This window comes from Herpailurus yagouaroundi, unplaced genomic scaffold (assembly GCF_014898765.1).
Source record: "Herpailurus yagouaroundi ecotype Mexico unplaced genomic scaffold, PumYag 77, whole genome shotgun sequence".
NCBI lineage: Eukaryota > Metazoa > Chordata > Mammalia > Carnivora > Felidae > Herpailurus > Herpailurus yagouaroundi.
This window is the reverse complement of record NW_024412388.1, coordinates 9,318,573-9,342,885: the sequence shown is the minus strand read 5'-3', so window position 1 is coordinate 9,342,885 and position 24,313 is coordinate 9,318,573. Positions and strand designations below refer to the sequence as shown.

Below are 24,313 nucleotides of genomic sequence, written 5' to 3'. Positions count from 1 at the left end.
ATCTCATTTACAGCTCCGGGTTCAGCCGCGGGCCAGCGGCGCCCGTGACGTCACGCCGTTTGTTTACCGCGGGGAGGAAGCGCGGGCGGTCCCGGCGGCGGCCGGAGGGGCACCCCTTCCAGCCCCCGCGCGCGCCGCGACCCCAGCCCCAGCCTGGCCCTCCTCCCCACCTCCCCTGCCCCCTCCCTCTCTGCGCCCCTCCCCGCACCCCCAACCTCAGCCTGGCCCTCCTCCCCACGTCCCCCGCCCCTTCCCATCCGCACCCCAACCCGGTCCCTACCTACCCCGCCCCCTCCCCAACCGCGCTCCGGACACCTCCCTGAAGCCCCCTCCCCCCCACCTCCTCACCTCCTGGACCACAGCGCCGCCCCGCCCCCTCCACATCTACCTCCCAGCCCTCTTCCCTACCCTCTCCCTTCCTTTTCCGTCCGCCAAACGGGATCCCAGCCCGATCCCCACCCAGGACTCCAGCCCAGCCCTGCCCCACCCCCTCCCGGGACCCCCGCGGGCCCCCACCCTCCGCCCGCCCCTGGGCCCGCTTTCAGAAAGACTTCCTGGAGCCTCCTGCCAGACCCGTTGAGGTTTCGCCCGGCGGCTCCTCCTTGCCACCCCCTCACCCCATCATGTGAGCGCAGACTCGCCTCCCTGCACGGAGCAGGCTGCGGCGGCTCATTTCGCTGTCAGGGGCGGTGTTGGGATGGCCGGCGCTTTGTTATTGGAAACTGGGGTGTTTACCGGCGGCGCGCTAGGTGGGTAGCTGGCCAAGGGCGCGCTAGGTGGGCAGCTGGCCTGCTTGGCCGGCATCCAGGCACCCTTTTCCTGGGGAGGCGGCCCTCGCCACCTGGAACCGTTTCAGCCCTCTCCACCACCCCTCCCCCTCGCTTTGCCTAAGCCCAGTGTTGTGGATGCTGAAGGGACCCGGGGGTCGGAGTCAGGACCTTTCTCTTCCTCCGAACCTGGGACTTGCCAAAGCCGACCTTCCCTGGAGAGGGAGGCTCAGAGGCTCAGTGCAGGACCACTGTTCTACCACTGTCTCAGACCAAGCCCTTTGGGGTCCTCTTGGAACCCCTCTTCCTCTGGCTGCCCAGTCCTGAACCATCCTCTTCCAGAAACTTCACCCGACTGCCCCATCTGCCTCAAGTGTCACCCGCCTGTAGAACAGCTCCTGACAGGCCCCCCTGCACCGCCCTGGTTCCCACTCCCATTCCCAACCCCCAAATCCCGCAGTCAGAACCCGGTCCAGAAGCCAAGTCAAAAGTGATCATTTCTGTGGTGACAACCCTCTGAAGGGTTTCCAGTCTCATTGGGAATGGAAATCTCTGTCCCCCCCCCCCCGCCCCCGCACTCCTTACAGCTGCAGTGCTCAACTTCCTGTCTGCCACCTGGCCTCCCTGCTGTACCCCAACACCCTGAGCTCATTCCCACCCCAGGACCTTTGCACTGGCTGCTCCCTCTGCCTGGAAGGCCCTTGCCCCAGATATCTGCATCCCTCCCTCCTTGACTTCCCTCACGTTTGCCCAAATGTTATCCTACCAGGGAGGCTTTCCCTGTCCCCCCCTTCCAAGTAAATACCACTCCCACCCGGGGATCATTCCATCCAGCCTCCCCCCCTACAAAGCTTCCCTCTCCTTCCATGCACTTTTGGCCACCTTTATATATTGCATTCGTTCCTATGTTCGTTGTTCCCCATCTCCCCTGTACACTCGTGAGAGCAAGTGCCAGGAGAGTGGATAGAACTTTCCTGATGTATTCCAGAGCTTCCAGCACTGCCTGGCATGCGGTCACCACTCAGTAAGCCCCCTTGAATGTGTGAGCGCGTGAGTGAGCGAGTGAGTGTGTGAGTCAGGACAGGGAGCAGTGAAAGAGCTTGGCTTATGGGGTCTAGTTTGAAGCTGCTTTGAAACTTCTGGTTGCACAGCCTGCATGAATTACTTAGCCTGTCTGAGCTTCATTCACGCACGGCACTTATGGTCCCATTTCTCAGAATGGTGATGCTGGAGATGTGCACCATGCTGGAGAGTGGCCTGTAACCGCTGGCTCTCCTCCGCTTCTTGGCACCTGCATCTCAAGGTCACCTGGTGTTCTCTGCAACGGCCCGGAGGGAGGTCCAGATTCGGGAACGGGGGCAAAGGTCATGAGGTGTCAGCTAGCAGTTCTGGCCTGAGTTCTCCCACTCCTGGGTTTTGCCACGTGTGGTCTACGGGTAGACAGAAGGAGGTGCAGCCCTTGGGCCGGGCTTGTAGGCTGTTAGTGTTTGTGAAAAGAAGCGTCAGCCCCTGAGTTTCGGGCTGGAAGTGAGAAGCTGTTCTGCGCTTCCTTAGAGGCAGCCTTTGAGATAGTTTCCCTTTGAGGAGGTTTTCCCAGTGGTCCTGGAACCAAAAAGAGTCACAAGAATCACACTCTGGGATGAGATGGGGACTTAGCCCAGTTGTCCTCCTTGGTTTCTGAATAGTTGCTGAAGACATGGCTCTTGGCAGGTGAAAGTGTTAGGTGTGTGTGTGTGTGTGTGTGTGTGTGTGTGTGTGTGTGGCGGGGTGGGGGGTGGGGTGCCCCTACCCTCATGGACGTAAGGCTTCCATTGTTGGAGGGAGATGTGTGTCCGAGAAGAGATCTGGAAAGTCAGAAAGCAAGGACGTGCACAAAGATGTCTATGGCGTCTTTGTTCATTGCTGTCAAAACTGGCAACCAAGAGGCCCTCCATTAAGTGAACAGATAAATAAACTGAAACATTCAAGCAATGAGATCCTATTCAGCACTAAGAGGAAATGAGCCATCAAGCCACGAAAACACACGAGGCACCCTAAATGTATATACTAAGTGCGAGAAACCAGTCTGAAAAGACCATATACTGTGATTCCAACTGTATGGCATTCTGGAAAAGGCATAGTGACCTTACGCGTGTCAGTGTGGGTTCATCAGTTGTAACAAGTGTACCACTCTGATGGGGGATGTTGTAGTCGGGGAGGCTGTGCCTCAGGGGGTGCAGGGGAGATGTAGGGACTCTCTGTACTTTCTGCTCCATCTTGCTGTGAACCTAAAACTGTTTAAAAAAAAAAAAAAAAGCCTCTAGTGGCCCTATGTTACTTATGGATCAAATACATATTCTTGGTCCCAGAGGTCAAGGGCAGTATGTAACTGGACTCTACCTGAACCTGTCCATGCTGCCACCCTCTCCTGGGGACTCCACTCCACCAGCTCCAAGATGGCCTAGCCTTCTTCCTTCCTTTCTCCTGGACCACACTTACGTGGCTGCCCCCTGGAAGGGCTCTCCCCTCTTTTCTCTGTGTGTCTCTTTTCTGTCTCTTATAAGGACACCTGTCATTGGATTTAGGGTCCACCCTAATCCAGGGTGATCTCATCTCAAGATCCTTAACTCATTACATCTGCAAAGACCCTTTTCCCAAATAAGGTCACACGCATGGGTATCAGGGATTAGGAATTGGATGTAATTTCTTGGGGAGGGTGGGCACGAGTCAAGCTGTTATGCCCCTCTGCGGGCAGTAGTGAGGACCTCACCTACAGTGCCTAGAGCAGGGCCTGGCACACAGCGAGCGCCCGAGAAACATTAGCAGTGGCAGCGGTGAGTCCTGTTCTCCTTCTTGCCTGCTGGGAGAACCAGGGATGCTGGCACACCCCTTCCCCCAACCCCCCCCCCCCCCCGACTGCCCCGGCCACTGTGCTGACCTATGCTCAGGGACAGTGGGTCCTGTCCCCACCTGTTCTCCCACATCAGCCTCTAAAGGCCGCCGGTAGCCTCGCAAAGTGTTGAGGATCATCACTGTCACCCATGTGGCACATAGTTGGTCAGCAGGGCCATGTGCTACACGGCCACAGGGCAGCGGCTTCCCGGGAGGTGGACACCTTGCCGTCCAGCCCTCGTCATGTGGTGTGCACTCGGTGACAGCTGTGCAGTGCATACATGTGGCCCTTTATGGGGTCACTTGGCTCTTCGCTCTGCAGGTGAAGTTCGGCGGCCGAGTGCACAGGACTGGGCATCAGACCCAGCGGGTTGGAGTTCCGGCTCTACCGTTGCGAGCTGAGTCATTTCAGGTGTATCACACAGCCCCTCCGTGCCTCAGTTTCCTCATTTTTGGATTGGGCCTGGGGCCCCCCTCCTAGAGCTGCCAGAGGGCTGGGTGGGGACCTGCAGCAGGTGTCCGCATGATGCTCGCGGTTCTCCCCGTGGCTCCCACGGGCCAGTTCCAGGCGGACCTCGGTGGGAGGAAGTCTCTGTCCGGCTCCAGGCTGTGGTCAGGGACTCGTGGGAGGAGGACACTGCTGCCTGATCTAATCTGAGGAGCTTCCTAACAGTCCGCTCCAACAGCTGAGCCGGCGGTAGCCAGAACATTCTGGGCAGGCCCAAACAGGGAGCGAAGCCAGTGCGAGCCTGCCCTGCCTGTCACTCGGGCAGCTCGGCAGCACGGGGACAGGAAGGGGGAACCGCCTCCGGCCTGAGCCCCCAGCGAGGAGGCCCAGTGCCTTTGCCCCCTCTGACCCGCTGGGGTCACACATCAGCGGGGGGGACACAGACAGCGAACCAGAGGCTATGCAAAGGGCAGGGTGCAAACGGGTGCATGTTGAGGGCAGAAACGGGGCTCTCGGGGAAGGGGGGGAGGTGGGAAGATTAGAAAATCTGAAATGTCTCGAGGGAGTATCCCATCACTGTCATGGATTCTGAAGGGTTGTCTTTGAAAGACAAGGTGGGCTGCTTGCCTGTTGGGGGTGACCGCCCAGCACTCCCAATGGGTGAGAGCTGGAGGCAGCTGGTTGGGGTTCATTCCTAGAAAAAAAAAAAAGCTTCCGTTCCAGAGAAGAAAGGGCTAAGGATCCAGAGTGGTAGTATTCAAACTTCGTTTTATTTTTTTAGCAACGGAATCTGTATAGAAATGGCTGTTCTAGAAGACGAATAAAAGTGACAGTGCTCTGAATGACCTGGGTGGAGGGGAGCGGGGACCCCGTCTACCAAGCCTCCCACCCCTCAGCAGCCCTGGAGGCTCCTCGCTAGATTCCCCCAGGGTTCCCGGAGCTCAGCGGGAACACCTGTCTCGGGAAATCCTTGGACGGTTTTGACACTGGTCTCCACCTTCGTGGGCCCAGGACTGTGGACAAAGGAGGGTCTTGTAAGTCGAGTGGAAGGATGGAAATGGAGAGGTCTCTAAGATTCTGCAGTGCGGCCCCAGTTGAGGCTGTGTCTAGAAGCAAGGCAATGAAGCCCCGGTCTTCCAGGCATCTGCCACCCCGGTGACCCCAGTTTTATGGAGGGAGAGTGGGATCTTCTGCGAGCAGAGATCTATTTATGTTCCTGAGTTAATAATAAGAATAATAATAATAACGAGCGTTTGTCATGTCCTTTCTTCATCTTCCCAACCACCCTTTGAAATTCATAACCTTAATTTATAGAGAGGTTCAGTGGGTGTCTAAGTTCGTGTAACTTCTGAGGGGTAGATCAGAGAACTGAGCCCAGCAGTCTCTGGCTCCTGAGCCTGTGTTCTCAGCCACTCTTCTCAAAAGATAGGGGGTCTCTTTTTGGAAACAGGCAGGACTGTGAAAGGGAAGAGAGCTTAAAATTTAACTTCCGCCGGACAGCACGTGTCCGTGCTCCCAGCGTCACCAACCCGCACCCCTTGTGGGCCACACGAAGCTCTGAGAATGGATTTTTATGAACGTCCTCCCGCTGGAGGTGCTAAGAGTGGAGGAGAGCTGTGCACCCTCAAAACCGTGACCCTCCCACCCACCCCCCTTCCCTGCCATGGTCTGGGGTCTCTGGTGGGTATTTTCTTCCTTCTGGGAAACCAACTCAGCATCGCTTCGCTCCAAGACACGGGACCTGTGAGACATGAGCTGTTCTGCCAAAGACCTTCCGAGGGACTTAGATCTTTCCGGGGCCGCCGATTATAAACAGGTGCTCCTCCTGGGACCCGCCCGGAGACCACCCAGCTCACGTCACTGGGGAGGGGGACTGTGCTGTCTGCAGCTGAACTCCAGCAATGAATGCCAAGTGCAGGCCTGCATGCAAGCATCTCTGGGCAAAGAAGGCAAGGCTGGGTGGAGAAGAGTCACTCACTGTTCTCTGGCCAGCAGATTTTTTCTAGAGACTTCCCTGGGCCAATGTCATGTGACAGTGTTAGTTGGCTTTTACTCTTGCTGGGTGCTGAGGTTACCAGATGGATAGAATGGATGGGATTCCCCAGAGGACCTTGCAAGCTTGCGGGGGAGGCAGGGGTGTTCACGCACAAAGATCAGTGTTGGCAGTTGGGCGTGGGAGGCTTGGGTCACGCTGCACCGCACCAGTGGTGTGACCCTGGACGAGTCATTTTACCTGTCTGAGCCTCACCTGCAGAATGGACAGAGTAACCATACCCACTCATGGAATTGTAAGGATGAAAGGAGAAAACACACGGAGGGTACCCAGCTTATGGAAAGTGCTCACTAGATACTGGCTGTTGTGTCATGATGTTGTTATTGTGGATTATTGTGTGTTATTGAAGGATAGAAGGAGCAGCCAGAGAAGCTTCACAACCAAGGGGGCATTCAAGCAGGGTTCTGCAGGATGAATAGGAGTCCACAAGTAGGCTTGGCATTTAAAGCAAAGGAGAACAGCGTGCTGGGCACTAGGTAGGGTCACAGGGAACTCGGAATGAATGACGTTTATCCAGGAGACAAGATGTAGATGGGAAAGGGCGAGGACAGCACACTGGGGGCCAAGTTCAGCATGTGATGCGTGAGTGTCAACCTGTAACCGTGAGCTTCCTCGCTCATCCTCACGATGGGGAGAGAGAGCCAAACAGACAGCCACCTCGTGCTGGGTGGGAGCCCCGAAGGGGCAGAGCCAGGGACCTGGGGAGCAGGCAGGGCTTGGACCCGCGGACCTCCGACCTCTGGCCTCATGGCCTCCTCAGCTGTGAGAAGTGGGTAACGGTGGCCTTCAACTCTGGGGCTTCTCGGGCTCAGGCTGGTTGGAGCTGCGGTGAGGGCAGCTTTGAGGGAGAGAAGGGCAGGGACCCTGGGCCAGACAGGGCGGCCGTGGCCTGAGAGGGGCCGGATGTCTTGGTCCCCTTCCCTCCATGCAGCCTGAAGGACAAGAGCTAACCGTTGGCCCCAGAGAGGCTGGGAGGCCGCCAGTGTGGAGTCACCCTGAACCCGCATTTTATCAACCAGGCCTAAGAGTGAATCCCGGGCCCGCTGGCCCTCACCAGCTGCTCCCTGTCCTGGGAGTTTATTCAGAGGAGGCCGGCTGGGGTTCCACGGGCTCGTCAATCTGCCCCCTCCTCTCCTGTTCACCCCACGCCCCTCTCAGACCCCTGCCTCCTGCCTGCCTGTCCTCTCCTCCATTCTGACGCCGGGTGGGACTCTTGTCCTGCCAGCTGTCCGGAGTCACCCCCAGCTGACTCCGGGCAGGGACCGTGTGGGCAGACCGGCTGGGCTAAATCTGCCAGTTTCCTGGTCAGCAACTCTGGGTCCCCAGAGGGGTCCAGGCAGGGCACTGGAGAAGGAGAAGCCAGCAAGGCACAGGTGAAGCCCTCCCATCCCCAGAGGACCCGCCCGTGGCCACCAGTGAGGCACCCATGCATGGCCCTGAGCCTCTTTTTCCATCTGAGAGTAACCCCTTGCCCCCTTCAAGGGTCTCAACCTCAGATTTGACTCTTCACATCACAGCACAGCCCCAGGGTGGTTTTGAGGCACTGGGGAAATCTGGGTCTCACTGAATCTTGGTCCAAGCAGACTCTGTGTTGAGGGTTCTAGGACCTTCGTGGCTCCATCAAGGAGGATGGGGTGGGTGGTCTCAGCCTTCATACCTCCTCCCTGCCCATCCCACCTGTGGCAGGTGAACTGTCATTCATTCACCCAGCAAACAGCATGTGCCGTGCTGGGCCCTAGAATGTGAAAATGAACAAGCCAGGATTGAGGGCCCTCAGGGGGCTCCCAGCCCAGTGGGGTTGGGGGGGGGGGGCGGGGGGGGCAGCAAGCAGCCCTGTCATTGTGCCCAGGGAGAGCTGGAGGCTCTGAGCACAGAGCATGAGGAAGCCAGCCCACCAGGGCATCCTCAACAGACCCCGAAAAGGAAATGGCCCCGCCTGGATGTATCCCCTGCCCACGGGAAATGAGTGGACACAGCGTTCCCTTTGTCCCCTTTCCCCCAGTCCCTGTTTCCCTCTTCAGGGCTTTCTTCCAGCCACATGGACGGTCCTGGCCTCCCTGGTTTCCTGATGGCTGGTTTCCTGGGCAGACCGGAGGCGGGGTTAGACCCAACCCTCCTTGCCCTACCTGAGAACTGGGGGAGGGGGTGGTCAGGAAGAATTAGTTAATCTGGCCAGGAGTCCCTGGTGCCCCTTCTGCCGGAACCCCATGCACACCTGTGTGTGCTGAGAAGCAACCCAAGGTTCCCAGAATACAAGCCTCCTGTGTGTACTACTGCCCCAGACCCTCTGAGGGGCTCGCTTGTGCTCCTAGGACCCCTGCACCTGCCAACACCCACCCCAGCTTTACACTTCCCTTCTCTTTCCACTTGTCTAGAAATTCTCAGAGTCCTCAGAGGCACTGCCTTCTGCCAGACCCTAGGGAACGGTGCAAACCCCGTGGCCCTGTTCCCCATAGGAGCTGGAGGTGGGATAGGGTTGAGCAGGGACTAGGGGAGGAGAAAAGAGGCCAAAGATCCCCTTCACCTCAGGCTGACATAGTCAGAATTAGATGGAGGGTGGTTGGATGGTGGGAGAGGGTGAGTAGAAGGAAGAAAAGAGAGGTGGATGGATGGATGGATGGATGGAAGGGAAGGAGGGAAGAAGAATGGATTGGGTGGGTAGATGGATGGATGGATGGATGGATGGATGGACAGATAGGCAGATGGGGTAACAAGGGAGGATGGAAAGAAACTTGGGTGACAAGGACTATAAGGCAAGGGTGAGGTTTGGTGGAGTGGAGGATGCTTACACCCAATTGCCTTCCCACAAGAGATGGTTTTTTTCTTCTTCCTGAAGCGAATCTCCCTGCCTCCCCTGAAGGAACACACTCCAAGTCTGTTTTTAGTTCAATAGACAAGAAAGTGTCCCTTGGAGACTGTCTAATTGCAGTCCGTTTGCCCTTAAAGGACTTTTGTGGTCATGGAGAGCCACTGATGGAATCCTTCCTTGTAAAACACTTCCTGTATTTTAAGACTTAATTATAAGAAATAAAGCGGTTGGACTAGGTGGGGTCTTCAAACTGGCCTTCCCAGGGATGTTTCAGGGGTTGAAAAAACAGTCTTATTTTCTTTTTAAAAATATTTCAGGGGCGCCTGGGTGGCTCAGTTGGTTAGGCGTCTGACTCTTGAGTTTGGCTCAGGTCATGACCTCATAGTTTGTGAGATCGAGCCCCATGTTGGGCTCTACGCTGATAGCACAGAGCCTGCTTGGGATTCTCTCTCTCTCTCTGCCCCTCCCCACTCTCTCTCTCTCTTTCTCTCTCTCTCAAAATAAATAAACATTTTTTGTAAATTTTCAAAAGTATCTAAAGCACTAGTAGAAAAAGCAGGTCCGTCGGAGACCACCAGCTCTTTTTGTTTCCTTTCCTAATAAGATGAAGCCCATTGCTTTATTCAGGTGATTTGTACATTCCAGAAAGTTTGGGGGTGGGGGAGCACACCAGGTCTTTTGTGTATCCCTCCAGCTACTCCCTTTGGGACCCTTTCTGCTTAAGTGAAAGTGCTGAGATTTTAAGGTCTACAGTTGATAAAACCGTTCCCACCACCAACTAGTCTGTGTGACTTTTCTCTCTACTGTGTCACAGAGCGGACTGGAGAAATCCATCGGGTTCTGGGCTGGTGTGATTGGAGCCACCTCTGTAGCCTTCACTTGAAAACGCTTGCTTACCCAACACGGCCTTCCTGTTCTCGTTAGTTTCTTCTAGAGGGAAAAATCTGTGGCTGGACCTGGAATGTCTTCCTTGTGAAGAAACCTAGTTTCACAGACTGGGTACCATGTTGGGTTTCATTTTTCAAGGAGGAGTTTCATTGACAATTTTAGAAGGAAGAAATGAAAATAGAAACCCATTAGACTAATCCCTGGGAAAACCCCATCTCTTCCTTTTTCCGATGCCTTCCAGCCCCTGCCTCTATTGCCCTGTGCTGCCAGAGCTGAATTTTATTAAGGTTCTTAGTTCCCTTTTACCGACGGGGGCCTCTCTGGACCCAGGGACACATCATGTCATGGGGAGGTGGGTTGTTCTCGCTGGGGTCAAGGTTGAGAGTGAACCAGCCTTCTCTTCTGAGCCTTTTATGGCCAGCCATTCATAAGTTTGTCCAACACTGTTAGGAGTCCATTCATTGGCCCCACCAGGGTCTCCTCCTAGTGCAATGGGTCCCACATTTATTGCCTGTGGGGACGGCAGCATTTCTTAGTGGGAGCCTGGGTGCCTCTCTTCGTGCCCTCCTTCCCAGTGGGACCACAGCTAGGTGGGGAGTCCGCTTCACCTCTGTGGGCCTCATGGCCAAGACCTTCCAGTCCATTCTGGAGGCTGGTGCTCATAAACCTGGCTCTAGACCTACTGGGTGGGAAGGCCAGCTTGTTCCTGAGAACATTCTGGAACACCATACAGGAGTGCTGTCACTCCAAACTGTGTAGGATAACTAGAATCTGTTGGTGGGAGGCGTCCTGTGGAAAGGAATGTGTAAGAAAGACGTGTGTGGGAGCCCGGGTGACTCAGTTGGTTCAGTGTCTTCGGTTCAGGTCATGATCTCGCAGTCTGTGAGTTCTGGCCCCGTGTCGGGCTCTGTGCTGACAGCTCAGAGCCTGGAGCCTGCTTCACATTCTGTGTCTCCCTCTCTCGCTGCCCCTCCCCCACTCATGTTCTGTCTCTGTCTCTCTCTCAAAAATAAATAAACATTAAGAGAGACTTGTAAATAATGTATCCATCGACTGGTCGTAAATGGGCTCAGTAACTGTCCGTTCGGTTCAGAAAGTCGTATTGTTAATGTGCTTGGCGTGCTGTCGTTGGATGCAATCGGGGAGGCTAGGTACTTGACTTGCCAGTTACTCGGGCAAACTGCTGAATTTCCATTGCCCACCATTGAATTACGATGGGTCATTTAATCACCACCTATTTGGTGTTGCCATCCTCTCCTTCCAGATCGTTCTCTGGGGCCGGACTGAGAAATGCCTCAAAGAGACGACAGAGGAGATTCGGCAGATGGGCACCGAGTGCCACTACTTCATCTGTGATGTAGGCAACCGGGAGGAGGTATACCAGACGGCCAAAGCTGTCCGGGAGAAGGTAAGTGCCCAGGAGGGTCTGTCCCGAGTTCGGCTGGACACAAGACACAATAGCCAAAGAGAACATTCTCTCACCTGCCTGGCCTGGGAGAGAGCGTTGCGAATGGCAAAATGGCTGTTTTCGGGGCATGTCTGGGGACTGTCCCGGAAGCTGGCCCAAGCTGTGTGTGCATGTCCGTGTGCGTGAGTGTATACGTGCATGCGTGTGCGTGTGTGCGCGTGTGTTCTTTGGGGCAGGGATTAGGTGTGTGGCTTGATTACATAACAGAAGTAATCACCTGTTGTCCCCTTTGGAAGAAACCTTGTGAGTTTCTGGGGGGCAAAAGTCCCATCGCCCTCTGGGAGGATCCTTCTCCTGACTCCAGCCATCTGTTCACGGTGAATGTATCAGTGAGCTCCACAAGAGCGAAACCCATCCTGTTTGCTATCTAGCCCGTGGTGAATGTTAAGTGCTTCTGTGTAGCAATAACCTCATTTATCGTAAACATGCTGTGTGCCACGAAGTATTTCTGACCCTCAGATCAACCCCGGTATGGCCATCAGCTCCATCTCACAAATCCAGACTGAGGCTCAGAGAGATGATGTGGCTGTCCAGGGGCACACAGCCGGTGTTGAGGGGGCAGGCCCCGCCCCTGTGGGTGCAGGCCACCGGGACCGGCTGCCCTAACAGCCCCGCGGCCCCCTTGCCCACAGGTGGGCGACATCACCATCCTGGTGAACAATGCGGCCGTGGTCCACGGGAAGAGCCTGATGGACAGTGACGATGACGCCCTTCTCAAGTCCCAGCACATCAACACCCTGGGCCAGTTCTGGGTAAGGGCCGTCCTGGGCCACAGCCGGCCCTGGGCGTGACAGTGACGTGTTCCTGCCCTCCAGGCTGCTGTAGGGGGGTGGGGAGAGGCTCACCGGGGCTTGGGCTCAGGCCAGGGGGATGTCCAGAGGCAAGGTGGCCAGATAAGAGCAATGACCGCCCAGCCCCTGGAGACATCTGGACGTACAGAAATGCGGAGCTCGGTGCCCTGCGGTGGGCGGGCCTCGGCCCCCTCCCCTCCCCTCCCAGGAGAGCTCAGTCATGGAGTGGTGCCCGTGCCCGGGGTGGTCGTGCTCCCCAGAAGAGGTTTCAGAGGGGCCGCTGGAGCCCGCGGCAGCTCCACGCTGACCTCCCACCCACCCTCAGACCACCAAGGCCTTCCTGCCGCGCATGCTGGAGCTGCAGAACGGCCACATCGTGTGTCTCAACTCCGTGCTGGCGCTGTCTGCCATCCCTGGTGCCATCGACTACTGCACGTCCAAAGCCTCGGCCTTCGCCTTCATGGAGAGCCTGACCCTGGGGCTGCTGGACTGTCCAGGAGTCAGTGCCACCACCGTGCTGCCCTTCCACACCAGCACCGAGATGTTCCAGGGTATGAGGGTCAGGTCAGTGAGCGGGGGACTCCCCTCCCTTAAGCCAAGTCCCCCAGCGGATCGGACCAGGGACGTGCTTAGTATGCACAGAGAGAGCTAAAATTTAAAAATATCGCGGAAGCCCCTTCTGTTTGGCTTTGTGGTCTCATACCCGATTCTCTATGTGCGAGGCCGTGGGACACTGTAGTGGCTTAGGGTCTTGCTTCTCAGGTCACGGAGCTCTTACAAAGTATCAGTGCACATGCTCGCAGTGGAACACTCCCCAAGAGAACAGAGTTAACACATGAGCAGCATGGATCAATCTCAAAAGTATTACGTTGAGCAAAAGAAGCCAGACGCTTTCAAAGAGTGCCTTCTGCATGAAACTCTAGCACAGGCAAAACCAGGCCAAGGTGATAGACATTAGAATAGTGGCCATCTCTGGAGGGGCGGGGACATAGCCTGGGAGGAAGCACAAAGGAACTTTCTAGAATATTTTAAAATGCTCTCTCTTCCCAATCCAAGTGGCAGTTACACAGGTAAAAATTAATCATGCCATACACTTAAGATTTATTCAACTTTTTATGCAAATTATATGCATAATTATATGTATGCAAATGATAGCTCAATTTAAAGAAAGACTGAAGCCCAACCCCCTGTCCTCCAGGCCAATGGGACTCCAGGGGAATGGGAACTATTGGTTGAGAGCTCATGCTTTGGAGCCAGCCACCTGTGGTGCTGACTCACTTATACCTGTATTGTACCATCTGACCCTGGGTCCAATTAGTTCCCACTGTAGCCTTCATTGCTCATCGGTAAAACAGGAAGGTGAGTGGGGTGGCTGGGTGGCTCAGTCAGTTGAGTGCCCGACTTTGGCTCAGGTCGTGATCTCACAGCTCACGAATTCGAGCCCCACATCGGGCTTGCTGCTGTCAGCACAGAGCCCCATCGAGCCCACTTTGGATCCTCTGTCCCCCTGTCTCTCTGTCCCTTCCCTGCTCGTGCTCTCTCTCTCAAAAATAAGTAAACGTGAAAATAAAATAAAACGGGACGATGAGGATGTCCACGTCTAGGGTTCTATGATAAGGATAAAATGGGATCTGGCAAGGAACACTGCATGTGTCTATAGTAAGTCCCCAATAATGGTGCTCTAATGATGTACAGTCATGAAGGGGCACAAAGTTAGAGACAGGTGACGATGGGGAATTATCCAACAGCTACTTTCCTTGCTTTTGCAATGCAGCATATAATAACAGATTTACCTTCTAAATTATACACAACAGGTTCTTCCACACACGAAGATGGCATGGAGGTTCACCGTGAGAATTTGATGAGACAGCTGGTGGAAAGCATTTAGCACAGCACGAGCCATGTGGGAATCACTCGGCCCCCCTTGGTTGTTATTACTGAGACTGGTTTGGTCATCCCTCCTTCTCTACACTTGTGAAATCTTGAGCCAGTCTTGCTACCTCTGTAGGCTTTACTTTGCTCATCTGTAAAACAGTGGAAATAATATTTCCCTCGGGGATCTTTGGGAGGATTACAAATAATACATGTGAGGCATCTGGTGCAAAGCCCGGCATGCTAGATGTTCAGTAATGAACGGCTGCTCTTTTTGTCCTTAACTCACAGTGAACATCTCCATGAACGCAGATGTGATTAATCTTCCTATCAGATCATACCTTTCGTGTGCCACGGAAATCCACATTTCCACCTGACTCACATGCAGATGATCACGGATTCTGTATTTAGAGGAGGTGGGATTAATGACCGTTGATGTTCCCAATTGGCTTGCCGGCCCCCCCATACCACTTTGGGCCGGTTTCTTTTCTTCTGGGTATACAGGAGGTGCTCAGTAAATGCCTATTGGACGGAAGAGCAGCAGGGGCAATCCTGGGTTTCAGGTGGGCTCCAGGGCACAGAAGTAGGCAGGACATCAGCAGACCTCTCGCGTGGTGTTCCTGTCTCATCTTCTGGCCGTTTCCTCTCTATCACTTCAAGGAAAGGCGACATTTTTCTACAGTGGTTCAGAGGTTGGGCCCAAACAGCCAAGGACCAAATCACAGCTGTGTGTGACCTTGGACAGGTGACTCAGTTTTTCTATGCCTTGGTTTCATCTTTAAGAAGGGATTGAAAGTGTACCCTTCTTCACGGCTTAGCTGAGCTCCTAGATGTGACTCACCTAGCCTGCCTGGCACGTAGTAAGCACTAGGGGAATGTTAGTTACCTGTGGTTGTGCAGGTGAGCCCCGAGGTTTGGGGGAAGGGTCATAAAAGGATGACTGATGTGTAAACAACTTCCATTCCCTAAAAGAAAAGAAAGAAAGAAAGAAAGAAAGAAAGAAAGAAAGAAAGAAAGAAGAGAAGCATTGGTTTCCTGTCCAACCATGATTAACAGCTTCCCAGCGTTAAAGGGAGGTAGAGACAGATGTTTAGGACAAAACTGATGGGTTTTCTGGCAAGAACGGCCATGTAGGTGCTGTTGTTTGCAAGTTGCTATTTATTGATCTTGTTCCATGTCCCAGCCGCAACAGCCACTTCACAAACGCTGCTACACGTGGCCCTCAGCAACCCCGTGAGGGAGCTCTTGTCTGCACTTCACAGACGTGGGAACTGAGGCTCAGAGGAGCGAAGCTACTTGCCCAGGGCCACACAGATGGACATGGGCCGAACTCGCTTATTCTGCAAGTCTGCACGGCCTCCGTGGGAGTCATAGCTCCCTATATACCCATCTCACCCACCAGGAGGGAAAGGAGAAAGTCCCTCCAGCAGACGCACCGGCCTCCTCTGTCAGGCTCCCCTGCAGGGGTCTTGCTAGGAAGGGCCCCCCTGTCCCCACAGAGCTTGGCCCTATCCATCCTGTCTTCCCTTCCCCTGCATAGCAAGTAGGCCGGGCCCTGGTCATGGCTGGAAAACCAGACTGTCCGCCATGTCTATAGGGCTCGTCAACACATTCATCTCTGCAGGCTCCCGGTGGCCGTCCTTCCAGACTGCAGGGCTGTGAGCACCTTAGCTGCACGTTAAGATAGCAGAGGAAGCTCGTGGCCAGGAGGGTGTGGGGGGAGATCCACGGGTTCTCTGAGACCAACCGGGCCCGTGCTGGGGTCCCAAGAGTTGCCTTTGCCCAAGGTGACATCAGCTCCAAGAGATTCATCACCCTAAGTGCTCCTGGTACCTGAGCACAAGCCCTTCATGGGATCAAGGTCAGCCCTGCGCCTACAGGCCCACCAAGGATGGGAGGACAAGCTGCAAGTGAGGAGGGGGACAGAGATTTGGCCCGGGGCTCATGCTGGCCTGGCTTGAGCCCTTAGGGCCCTACCATCTCCCCAGAGCCTCAGCTCCCTTCTCTATGAATTGGAGCAAATGGTGCTTGTTGGATTTAGCTCAGACCTGACAGGGAGCATCGTCACTGTGCGGGGCTCAGGTTAGAGGCCTCTGAACAGGCACGAGAAAGCTCCCTGGTGCCCGCTTATTCAATCATTCATTCATTTACCAACCCCGTGGAAGGCACTCTGTAAACGTTTGACCAGCTCAGTGAATCAATGAATCAAGGAGGGGACCGGCAAGCAGGGCAGAGAAGGGCATTCCCAGCAGACCCCCACCTCCAGATGGGCCGAGCAGGGCACATTCGGGGAGCAGCAAGTTGTTCCGGGTTCATCGGTTCAGCGAAGCGTTTATTGAACACCCACTATATGCCAGGCAGTGCACACCGGGGGCTAAAACAGGGAGCAAGACCGACCAGACCTCTGCCCTTGTGGCACTCACGGTCTGACAGGGGAAACAGGCCACGGACAAGCAAACAAGCAGACAGGCAAGGCCACGTGGTAAATGCGGTCAAGGAAATTAGCAGGGGGAGGAGATCAGAGGCCACCCAGAGAGGATGGGCCGAGAACCCTCCCTGGTGGGACAGCTGGCGAAAGGCCCTGAGATGGCAGGGAGCTGAAGCGACAGAAACAGAAAGGTTGGCCTGGATTTCAGGAGCAGAGTGACAAGGGAGAGAGGTCAGGCAATGGGCAGGGCCCAGGACAGTGCTGGAAGAGGGTCTGAGCCAGGCAGCAGCAGGATCTGAGTGACATGTTAGTACTTTTTTTAATGTTTATTTATCTTGCGAGAGAGAGAGCGCGCGCGCAGGGGAGGGGCAGAGAGAAGGAGAGAATCCCAAGCAGGCTCCACACTGTCACTGCAGATCCCAACATGGGGCTCGAGCTCATGACCGTGAGATCATGACCTGAACCAAAATCAAGAGTGGGATGCCTGACCGACTGAGCCACCCGGGCGCCCCTGGGTGACATTTGAAAAGACATTTCAAAGGAAGCATTTTGAAGAATGGTTCCCAGGGGGTGGGCTACAAGACCTCCATTCTCCAGGCGAGACCCACTGGGAAGAAGGGGAAGGAGGAACTCCCGACATTTCTGGGGAAGCAGGCAGGGGCGGGGAGAATATTCCAAAGGGGACTCGAGTCTCCCAAACAGGAAAAGCCAGAGGGACGGCCCGCGGATGTTAGCCACAGAGATGGTCAGCAGAAGTGCGTGCTTCTCTGGGAGAAACCCATATTGTCTCTTCCTGTACCAGGTTCCCCAACCTCTTCCCTCCGCTGAAGCCGGAGACTGTGGCCCGGAGGACGGTGGAAGCCGTGCAGCTGAATCAGGCCCTCCTCCTTCTCCCGTGGACGATGCATGCCCTCATTATCTTGAAAAGGTACGGGCTGGGGGAGAAAGTTCTGGGTCACGTTCACGCTGGCTGTTTCCCCTTCCGCTGGTGAATGCTGGCGGGGAAGAGGCGGCAGGAGGAGAAAATACACATGTGATCGATTACTCATGTCTGCTGTGGGCAGGAAAACCAGCGGTGGTGACCTGTGTCCCAGGGACTTCCCACACTTCGTAGGGAGCAGTGGTTCTCAAAAGCGTTGGTCTCAGGACTCCTTTACGATCTTAACAATTAGAAGAACCCAGGGACCTTTTTTGATGTGTCGTATCTGTTATTAGTAACTGTATGAGAAATTAAAACTGAGAAAAATTGTTACAACATTTATGTATGTGTTTAGATTTAAAATATTGATTGATTGATAGGCAGCGGTAATAAATCCATACCTTGTTATAAATATGATATTTAAAAAAATTTTTTTCAACGTTTTTTATTTATTTTTGGGACAGACAGAGACAGAGCATGAACGGGGGAGGGGCAGAGAGAGAGGGAGACACAGAATCGGAAACAGGCTCCAGGCTCCGAGCCATCAGCCCAGAGCCCGACGCGGGGCTCAAACTCACAGACCGCAAGATCGTGACCTGGCTGAAGTCGGACGCTTAACCGACTGCGCCACCCAGGTGCCCCGAATATGATATTTTTATAAAATGTGTATTTTCCAAAAAATATGGAGTAGGAAGAATGGTGTTGTTTTGCATTTTGGGGAAGTTCTTTCTCTATTGCCTGACTTAATTGAAGACAACTGGATTTCTTATATCTGCTTCTGATTTTAATCGGCTATGATGTCACATGTCACGGAGCCTCCAGAAAACTCAGCTGCACGCTGTGAGAGAAGAGCGTGTGAAGGCAAATATGTCTTGGGGTTATTACAAAACCAGTTGAACCTCTGAAGAGATTTTGGGCACCCCCCCCCAAAGGTTCCTGGGCCACACTTTGAGAACCATTGTTCCCGAGACCAATACTTGGCCCCCGTGTTCAGGAAGGTTCAATCTAATGGGGGGGAAACAGGGTTTGCAATGTTTGGGACTCACAGAAACGCCCCAGGACTAGTCAGGTGGGAGGTACCAGAACAGACTACCTCAGGAGGTAGGCTTTCAAGAAGAGATCATCCTCCTTCAGAATTGGCCCAGCATCACATTTCCTAGAACTTTCTAGACTTTGAGCAGCACACCCTGCCCATCCTGGTCCCACAATGAAGGGGCCATTCTAGGTGCCCAGCAGAACACAGGGCGTCAGGGAGAGCTTCGACCCTGGAGCCCCAGCGACCGTGGGCCCTGGTTCCTCTGGGCCTCCAGCCATCTGCCGCCTCAAACCCCCAGCTCACCGACCCCTCTGACCTGAAAGGCCTTTCCGGGAAGTGAAGCGCCCGAGTACCTTCATCAGACATCAGCTCCCAGGAACGCGGGCTCCCCTCTGGCTGTGTGTCTACAGCTGAGGATTGGCTCCAGCCGCGGGCCCAGAAGCTTCCTCATCGGGCCACATCTTTGCCTCCCTTAGTCCATCCTGACTGAGGCTCTGACATGCCCTTGGCTGCCTCTGGGAGCCCCTAGGAGGGTAGAGCCTCATGTCCTCACCAGGATGGGGCTGCCATCCCCCCCCCCCCTTGGGGAGCTTCTTAGAAGCCTTTCTGAACATTCTAGGAAAAAGCTGGTTTGTCTAGAACATCTCAGTGCTTTCCACAGTAAGCCCACAGCCTACATTTCCTGTTCTATCTTCCACTAGTTTTCCACCTCCCACCCCCAACCCCTGCACTGCACCCCCTTGTCACTTTCCCCAAGAGAAACCTTTACAAGCTCAACTCCAGAACAACCACGCCCCCAGGGAGACTTCCAAATTGCTCTGGCTGGAAGTGAGCCTTTCCCATCCCGCACCTGGGGTGGTCCAGGGCCCTTCAACTTGATTCAGCAAATGGACTGGGGCCCTCTCTATGCCAAGCCCCACACTGCAGGCCAGGATCAGAGATGAGGTATCTTCAGGCATGGGTTTGCTAAGGAAACAGCGAGGACCCCCACCCCAGGGCCCGCTGGGGAAGCACAGGGGCTTGGGAAGCCCAAGGAGAGGCCTGGGGGTGAATCTGGGAAGTTTCCCTGGAGGAGGTGGTAACTGCCTAACTCCTCAATCCCACACAGCAAATATTTGTTGAATGAGTGGCTCGTGGAGGGAATTGATCTCCCAGATACCTATTGGCTCCAAAATGCTAAGAATGTGGTTTTGAAAGTTTGTTTCTACCAGCCACCTTTACCTTTACCTCGGAAACATTGTTTATCCACTTACTTGAAAGCCCTTCCTTGTGGCTTGGAGAGAGGGCTGGGGCAGCTTATGGGAACCATTGCTCTACTATGACCTGGTGGCTGGTGCCCCCACTGACCCTCTTCTTTTCTCCCTCCCCACTCCCCCAGCATACTACCACAGGCTGCACTGGAGGAGATCCACAAATTCTCAGGAACCTATACCTGCATGAACACTTTCAAAGGGAGGACATAGAGGCAGGATGCAGAGACATGCTTGAAAGCCACGGAACCTGAGGGGGCCATGGCACACCCCCATGCGCCTGTCCCTTGGCACACTTCTGCTGGGTGAGTGGGACTGTTCCTGTCCCCAGGAAGAATCCGGGTGAACCCCCAGGCCAGCCCCAGGACCTTTGCACAGGACTGATGGGCGTAACTCTGACCCCCATGGGGAGGCAAGAAACCAGCCAGCAGCCACCTTGACACTTTCATACATGTCTAATTCTGTAGAGTTTATTGTTAAATTGCTTCTCGAGTCTAACCAGCCTTAGCAGTGTGTTTAGACTGTTTCCAGGAGGGTCTATACCCAGATGCTCTTTTCTTTGCAAAATCCACCCATCCTCAGCTTGTGCAAACTGGTTGTATGGCAGGAATGATAAATAAAGACATCGTTTTTGCGAGTTCTTTTGCTGAAATCCCTGAACCCCTGGTCCTTGCCATTTGGGAAGGGACTGATCCCCACCACAAAACCCCATCTTTAAGAGACAGTTGTTCTGCTTGGGGTCCCCAGCTGCTAGGAGTGGAGCGGGTGAGAAGAGGGCAGAGGTGGCGAAAGGTATTGGAGCCCGAGCCTGGGGTACACGGTTCCTTGGGGCTTCTGCCAGGCCCCTCCCAACAGCCATGAGTTGGGGGACACGTTGCACCCCCATCCAGTTCCCTGATACGACCTTGACGAACTGGTCTGCGGAGAGCTGCCCTCTGCTCTGCCACAGCCCCACCAGCACAAAGCAACCAACTCAGGAGAGAACCAGTCCTTAGTGAGTACCCACTGTCTACTGAGCATGACTGGGTACTGAGAGGGCAATGTTGCTGAGAGGCCGACATTCTGAAGACCACCATCATTAAGACCAGTATTAGGAGGGTGCTACAGGCCCCTGACCCAGATTGGACCTCAGGGGATAGACGTGAAATAGCAAAGGGGCACCCGGATGGCTCAGTCGGTTAAGCGTCCGACTTCGCCTCAGGTCATGATCTCACAGTTTGTGGGTTTGAGCCCTGCATCGGGCTCTGGACTGATGGCTCGGAGCCTGGAGCCCGCTTCGGATTCTGTGTCTCCCTCTCTCTCTGCCCCTCCCCTGGTCACGCTCTGTCTCTCTCTCCTTGAAAAATAAATAAGCATTAAAAGAAGAAGTGGAATGGCAAAGAACGAGGAGGTTTGGAATGGCACAACAGACCCGGGCTCAGTCAACGGGGAAAATCACAGCCAAGGAGATGTGGGGAGAGACGCCCCCTGGTTCGCCTGGTGTATGCTCTTCCCTGCTGCAGCAAGCTTAGTAAACCTGACCTTGGCAGGGGCACAGGTGAACAATGGCCTCCGTGCACACGGCTCTTGCTGGGGGGTGGCCAGGAGCAGGGAGGGGAACAGGCAGTGGTTCCCCAGAGGTGAAGACGGTCACAGGCCACCAATCCAATGGAAGAGCCTCCCACGTACTGTGTAAGGCCAGCGTTTCCACACAACTCACGTTAGCAGATTAATCTCGGAGCTCAGGCTGTTGTCAGATCTGTGTGCAGAAACGCCAAGTCATGGTCACATCCGCTGCTCGTGTAGTACCTGCCAAGTGGCCGCCAAGTCAAGGGCATCACATTCTAACGGTGAATCATCCATTGCACCAGGCAGCAGCTCTCGGGAAGCCCTTCCAGCAGCCACAATGTGTATCAGCCAAGATATGACCCCAGGTGTCATCCCTTCAACAACGGAGGCTTGTCTTAGGATTGCCACTTGTCCTTCAAGGGTGGCTACAGCTCTGCTCTGTGTCCTCTTTGCGCTGGGAGCCTGGCCAAGAGAGGAGCCAACATCTGGGATGATGTCTTATGGCAAAAGTAGTAGACACGCCTGGCCACCCGGCATCGGCTCTGAAAGTTTCTGCCTGGAAACAGGGGATGTCACTTCCGCTCACAGCTCATTGGCCAGAACAGGTCACGTGGTCCAGACGGCCGTGGGTGTGGCTGGCCATACAATCCCCCTGGAAGAGTGGTCCATAATTTTGAACTATTATGCCATGTGCCACGCCGTGGAAGTCGTCCGTAGAACATAAGGAAAAAGTGAAATGTAGGCAGGGGATGGAGGGAAGCCGATAGATGCCGCCCAGGGATGTGGTGGCCTCTCAGTGCTTCACACCGGGCCCTGAGCGGAGCCCCAAAGAAGCATTGGCCTTTTGGTGGGGGTGGTTTTGGAAAGATCGTTTTGTAGGCGAGAAAACAGGCTCGGAGCAGGGAGATCGCGTGCCCGGGTTCGTAGGGCTGGTAAAGACCAGAGGCAGAATTTGAACCTGGCTCTGAGCTACAAGACCTGTCACACCGGCAAGAGACTCATCACCTTCATTTTGGTGCTTGAGGACATGTGTCACAAAGTCAGGGGGAGGGGTGGGGAGAAAGCTGCTAACGGTGTCCCCCTGGTACCCTTGCCAGCCCAGTGAGGTCAGTCTCGGAATGTCCATGGGCTTGGCCTGCCCCCTCTGCTGTCCCAGAACCACAGCCAGATGTCTGTCACTGGCTCTCACAGGAGAAAGGTTCCAGGTGGGGGGCACATCTTCGTGGGCAGGGATGGATGAGGAGGAAGAAGTGGGGATCCTGTCTACTGAGCTAGTGAGTGTCCAGTTCAATTGCCCCTTTTGTGATCATCCTTGAGTGGCAAGATTTCTGAGGTTACAGCTGGCTCCAGGCCAACCTTTTGGAGGGAATCGGACTCCTGAAGTTTCCACGAAATTGCATGTGACCTGCAGGCCAGGAACACAGTGAGGATCCCACGGGTCTGAGTGGACTCTGGGAGTGACAGGGCCAGCCAGCACCGCCCCCTGCCCCCCATCCCGCCCGACAAGGGCTTCGTGAGAATGGAATTGGCTTGGCTGCAGTGGGACCTCACATCTTCCCAGAGCCCCCGGGGCTTCTCCTGACAGCCAGGCAGGGCCTGGTCCCACCCCGACCCCTCCCTCTCTGCTGGGACACTTTTCAGTCTTTCTCTGGATCTCTTCCCAGAGGAACCAGGGAAAAAGCCTTGGGCAGATTCCCAGGAGGCCCTATCCTGGTCCCTCCCCCAGAATGGTCTGGGTGCTTGGAAAGCCTTGAGCGTGAGGGAGGAGATCTAATTCTGTCCCTGAGCTTAGCCAAGCCAATGAGAGTGACAAACACTGAACTCTGACTTCCTGACCCCCGAGGGGCAGGACAGGGCATGCCAACCCTGCAGGGGAGGCTCAGGCCCTGGGAAATGACCTAGTTGTCATGCCGGGGGCCCCTCCCTATCTCCAAAGAGAATCAGAGGGGAGGTGGGCACCAGGCCCAGGGAGGCGCCAGACCCGAGCCCATCCTGGCAGGGTTCCAGGGACCTGGTTATCTGGCCTGGCGAGTGGCCAAGAGTTGAATCCTGTGGCCACAGCCCCGCTCCTAAGGCCACAACGATTTGAGAAGTGGAGTCTCTTCTTCTCGGGCCAAACCAATGGCCGGAAGGGACCGGGATGACAGAAAGCTCCTGGGCTGACCACGGGCTCAGCCCTACCCCAGATTGTCCCCCTTCTGAGCCCTTCTCATCATGCCCCTGGAGATGTCCCAGTGTGATGGGGGACAAAAAAGGGAACCAGGTTACAAATAAATGAATCCTGCTGCCTGAGTGCCGTGCAGCACAGAGGGAACAAAATGCTTACAGGTGGGAGGACGGGGGCCCAGGGTCAGGGAGGGGCCGCTGTGGGGTGCTGTCCCTCCACCATCGTGCATCTGGAACTTCTCCCACTGAGGAGGCTTCTCTGATTTTCAGAAAGGGGACCATTAATAAGAGCCCAGAGGTCTATGTTTGTGAAGAGAACATCAATATGCAGTCACTCCTGACTTCGAGCAAAGCAGGGGGTGACGACGGTGTCCGTCGGCACAGAAAGAAGGCTGGGAACCGCCTGTGGGCACCCCAGTCACTCTGTGTTCCCCTCCAGTAGGGCCCTCATACTAGGATTCAGTTTACCAACATTCGTTAACACACTTTTCCTCCTAAACTGTGTGCTGTGGAACAGAGCCTGGGCCTGGGGGCCACTGCCCCTCTCACCTCCCATGCCTCCCCCCCACCCTGCCCCGAGGTCCTCAGCTTCCAGGAAACCGGCAGATCCCTGAGTACCCAGCTTCTCCCAGCCCACCATGGCCCGAGGCTCCCCAAGCATCAGGAGGCCCCAGTATTTTCAGGGAAGGATCCAGACTGGAGTTCCACTGGCTCTTCTCCTTCCTGCATGTGAGGTCACCTTTCCTGTCCTGCGGAAGGGACAAGATGTTCCTGCCTCCTGGGCAGGGATGAGTGTCCAGTGCAGAGGTTCTGGGAACTTTGGGAGGGGGATAATGTGATGCTGCTGGCTCCCACAGCTCCTAGCCAAGACCGAACTGCCCCTCGGGACACCACACCGTCTTGGTGTGGCCCAGCCTGACCTGTGACAGCAGCCTGCCCTGAGGCCCGGTTATAGCTCCTCCGAGGCTGGGGCGGAACGAAGCTGGAGCTCAGGAGACC

At 55.1% G+C, this 24,313-nt stretch overlaps 1 protein-coding gene across 4 annotated transcripts in view; it reads left to right on the top strand.

Annotated features, from left to right (window-relative positions):
• Window positions 1–20,237, top strand: part of DHRS3 (dehydrogenase/reductase 3) — a 40,914-nt gene extending 20,677 nt beyond the window's left edge. For all 4 annotated transcript variants that reach the window (XM_040461741.1, XM_040461756.1, XM_040461731.1 and 1 more), the window contains 5 exons: window positions 11,101–11,244; window positions 11,937–12,056; window positions 12,421–12,659; window positions 17,198–17,323; window positions 19,729–20,237. In XM_040461741.1, the coding sequence (XP_040317675.1) occupies window positions 11,101–11,244; window positions 11,937–12,056; window positions 12,421–12,659; window positions 17,198–17,323; window positions 19,729–19,813 (714 nt within the window). In that variant the 3' untranslated portion in view covers window positions 19,814–20,237. The remainder of the gene's footprint in view (window positions 1–11,100; window positions 11,245–11,936; window positions 12,057–12,420; window positions 12,660–17,197; window positions 17,324–19,728) is intronic.
• Window positions 20,238–24,313: the final 4,076 nt, after the last annotated feature.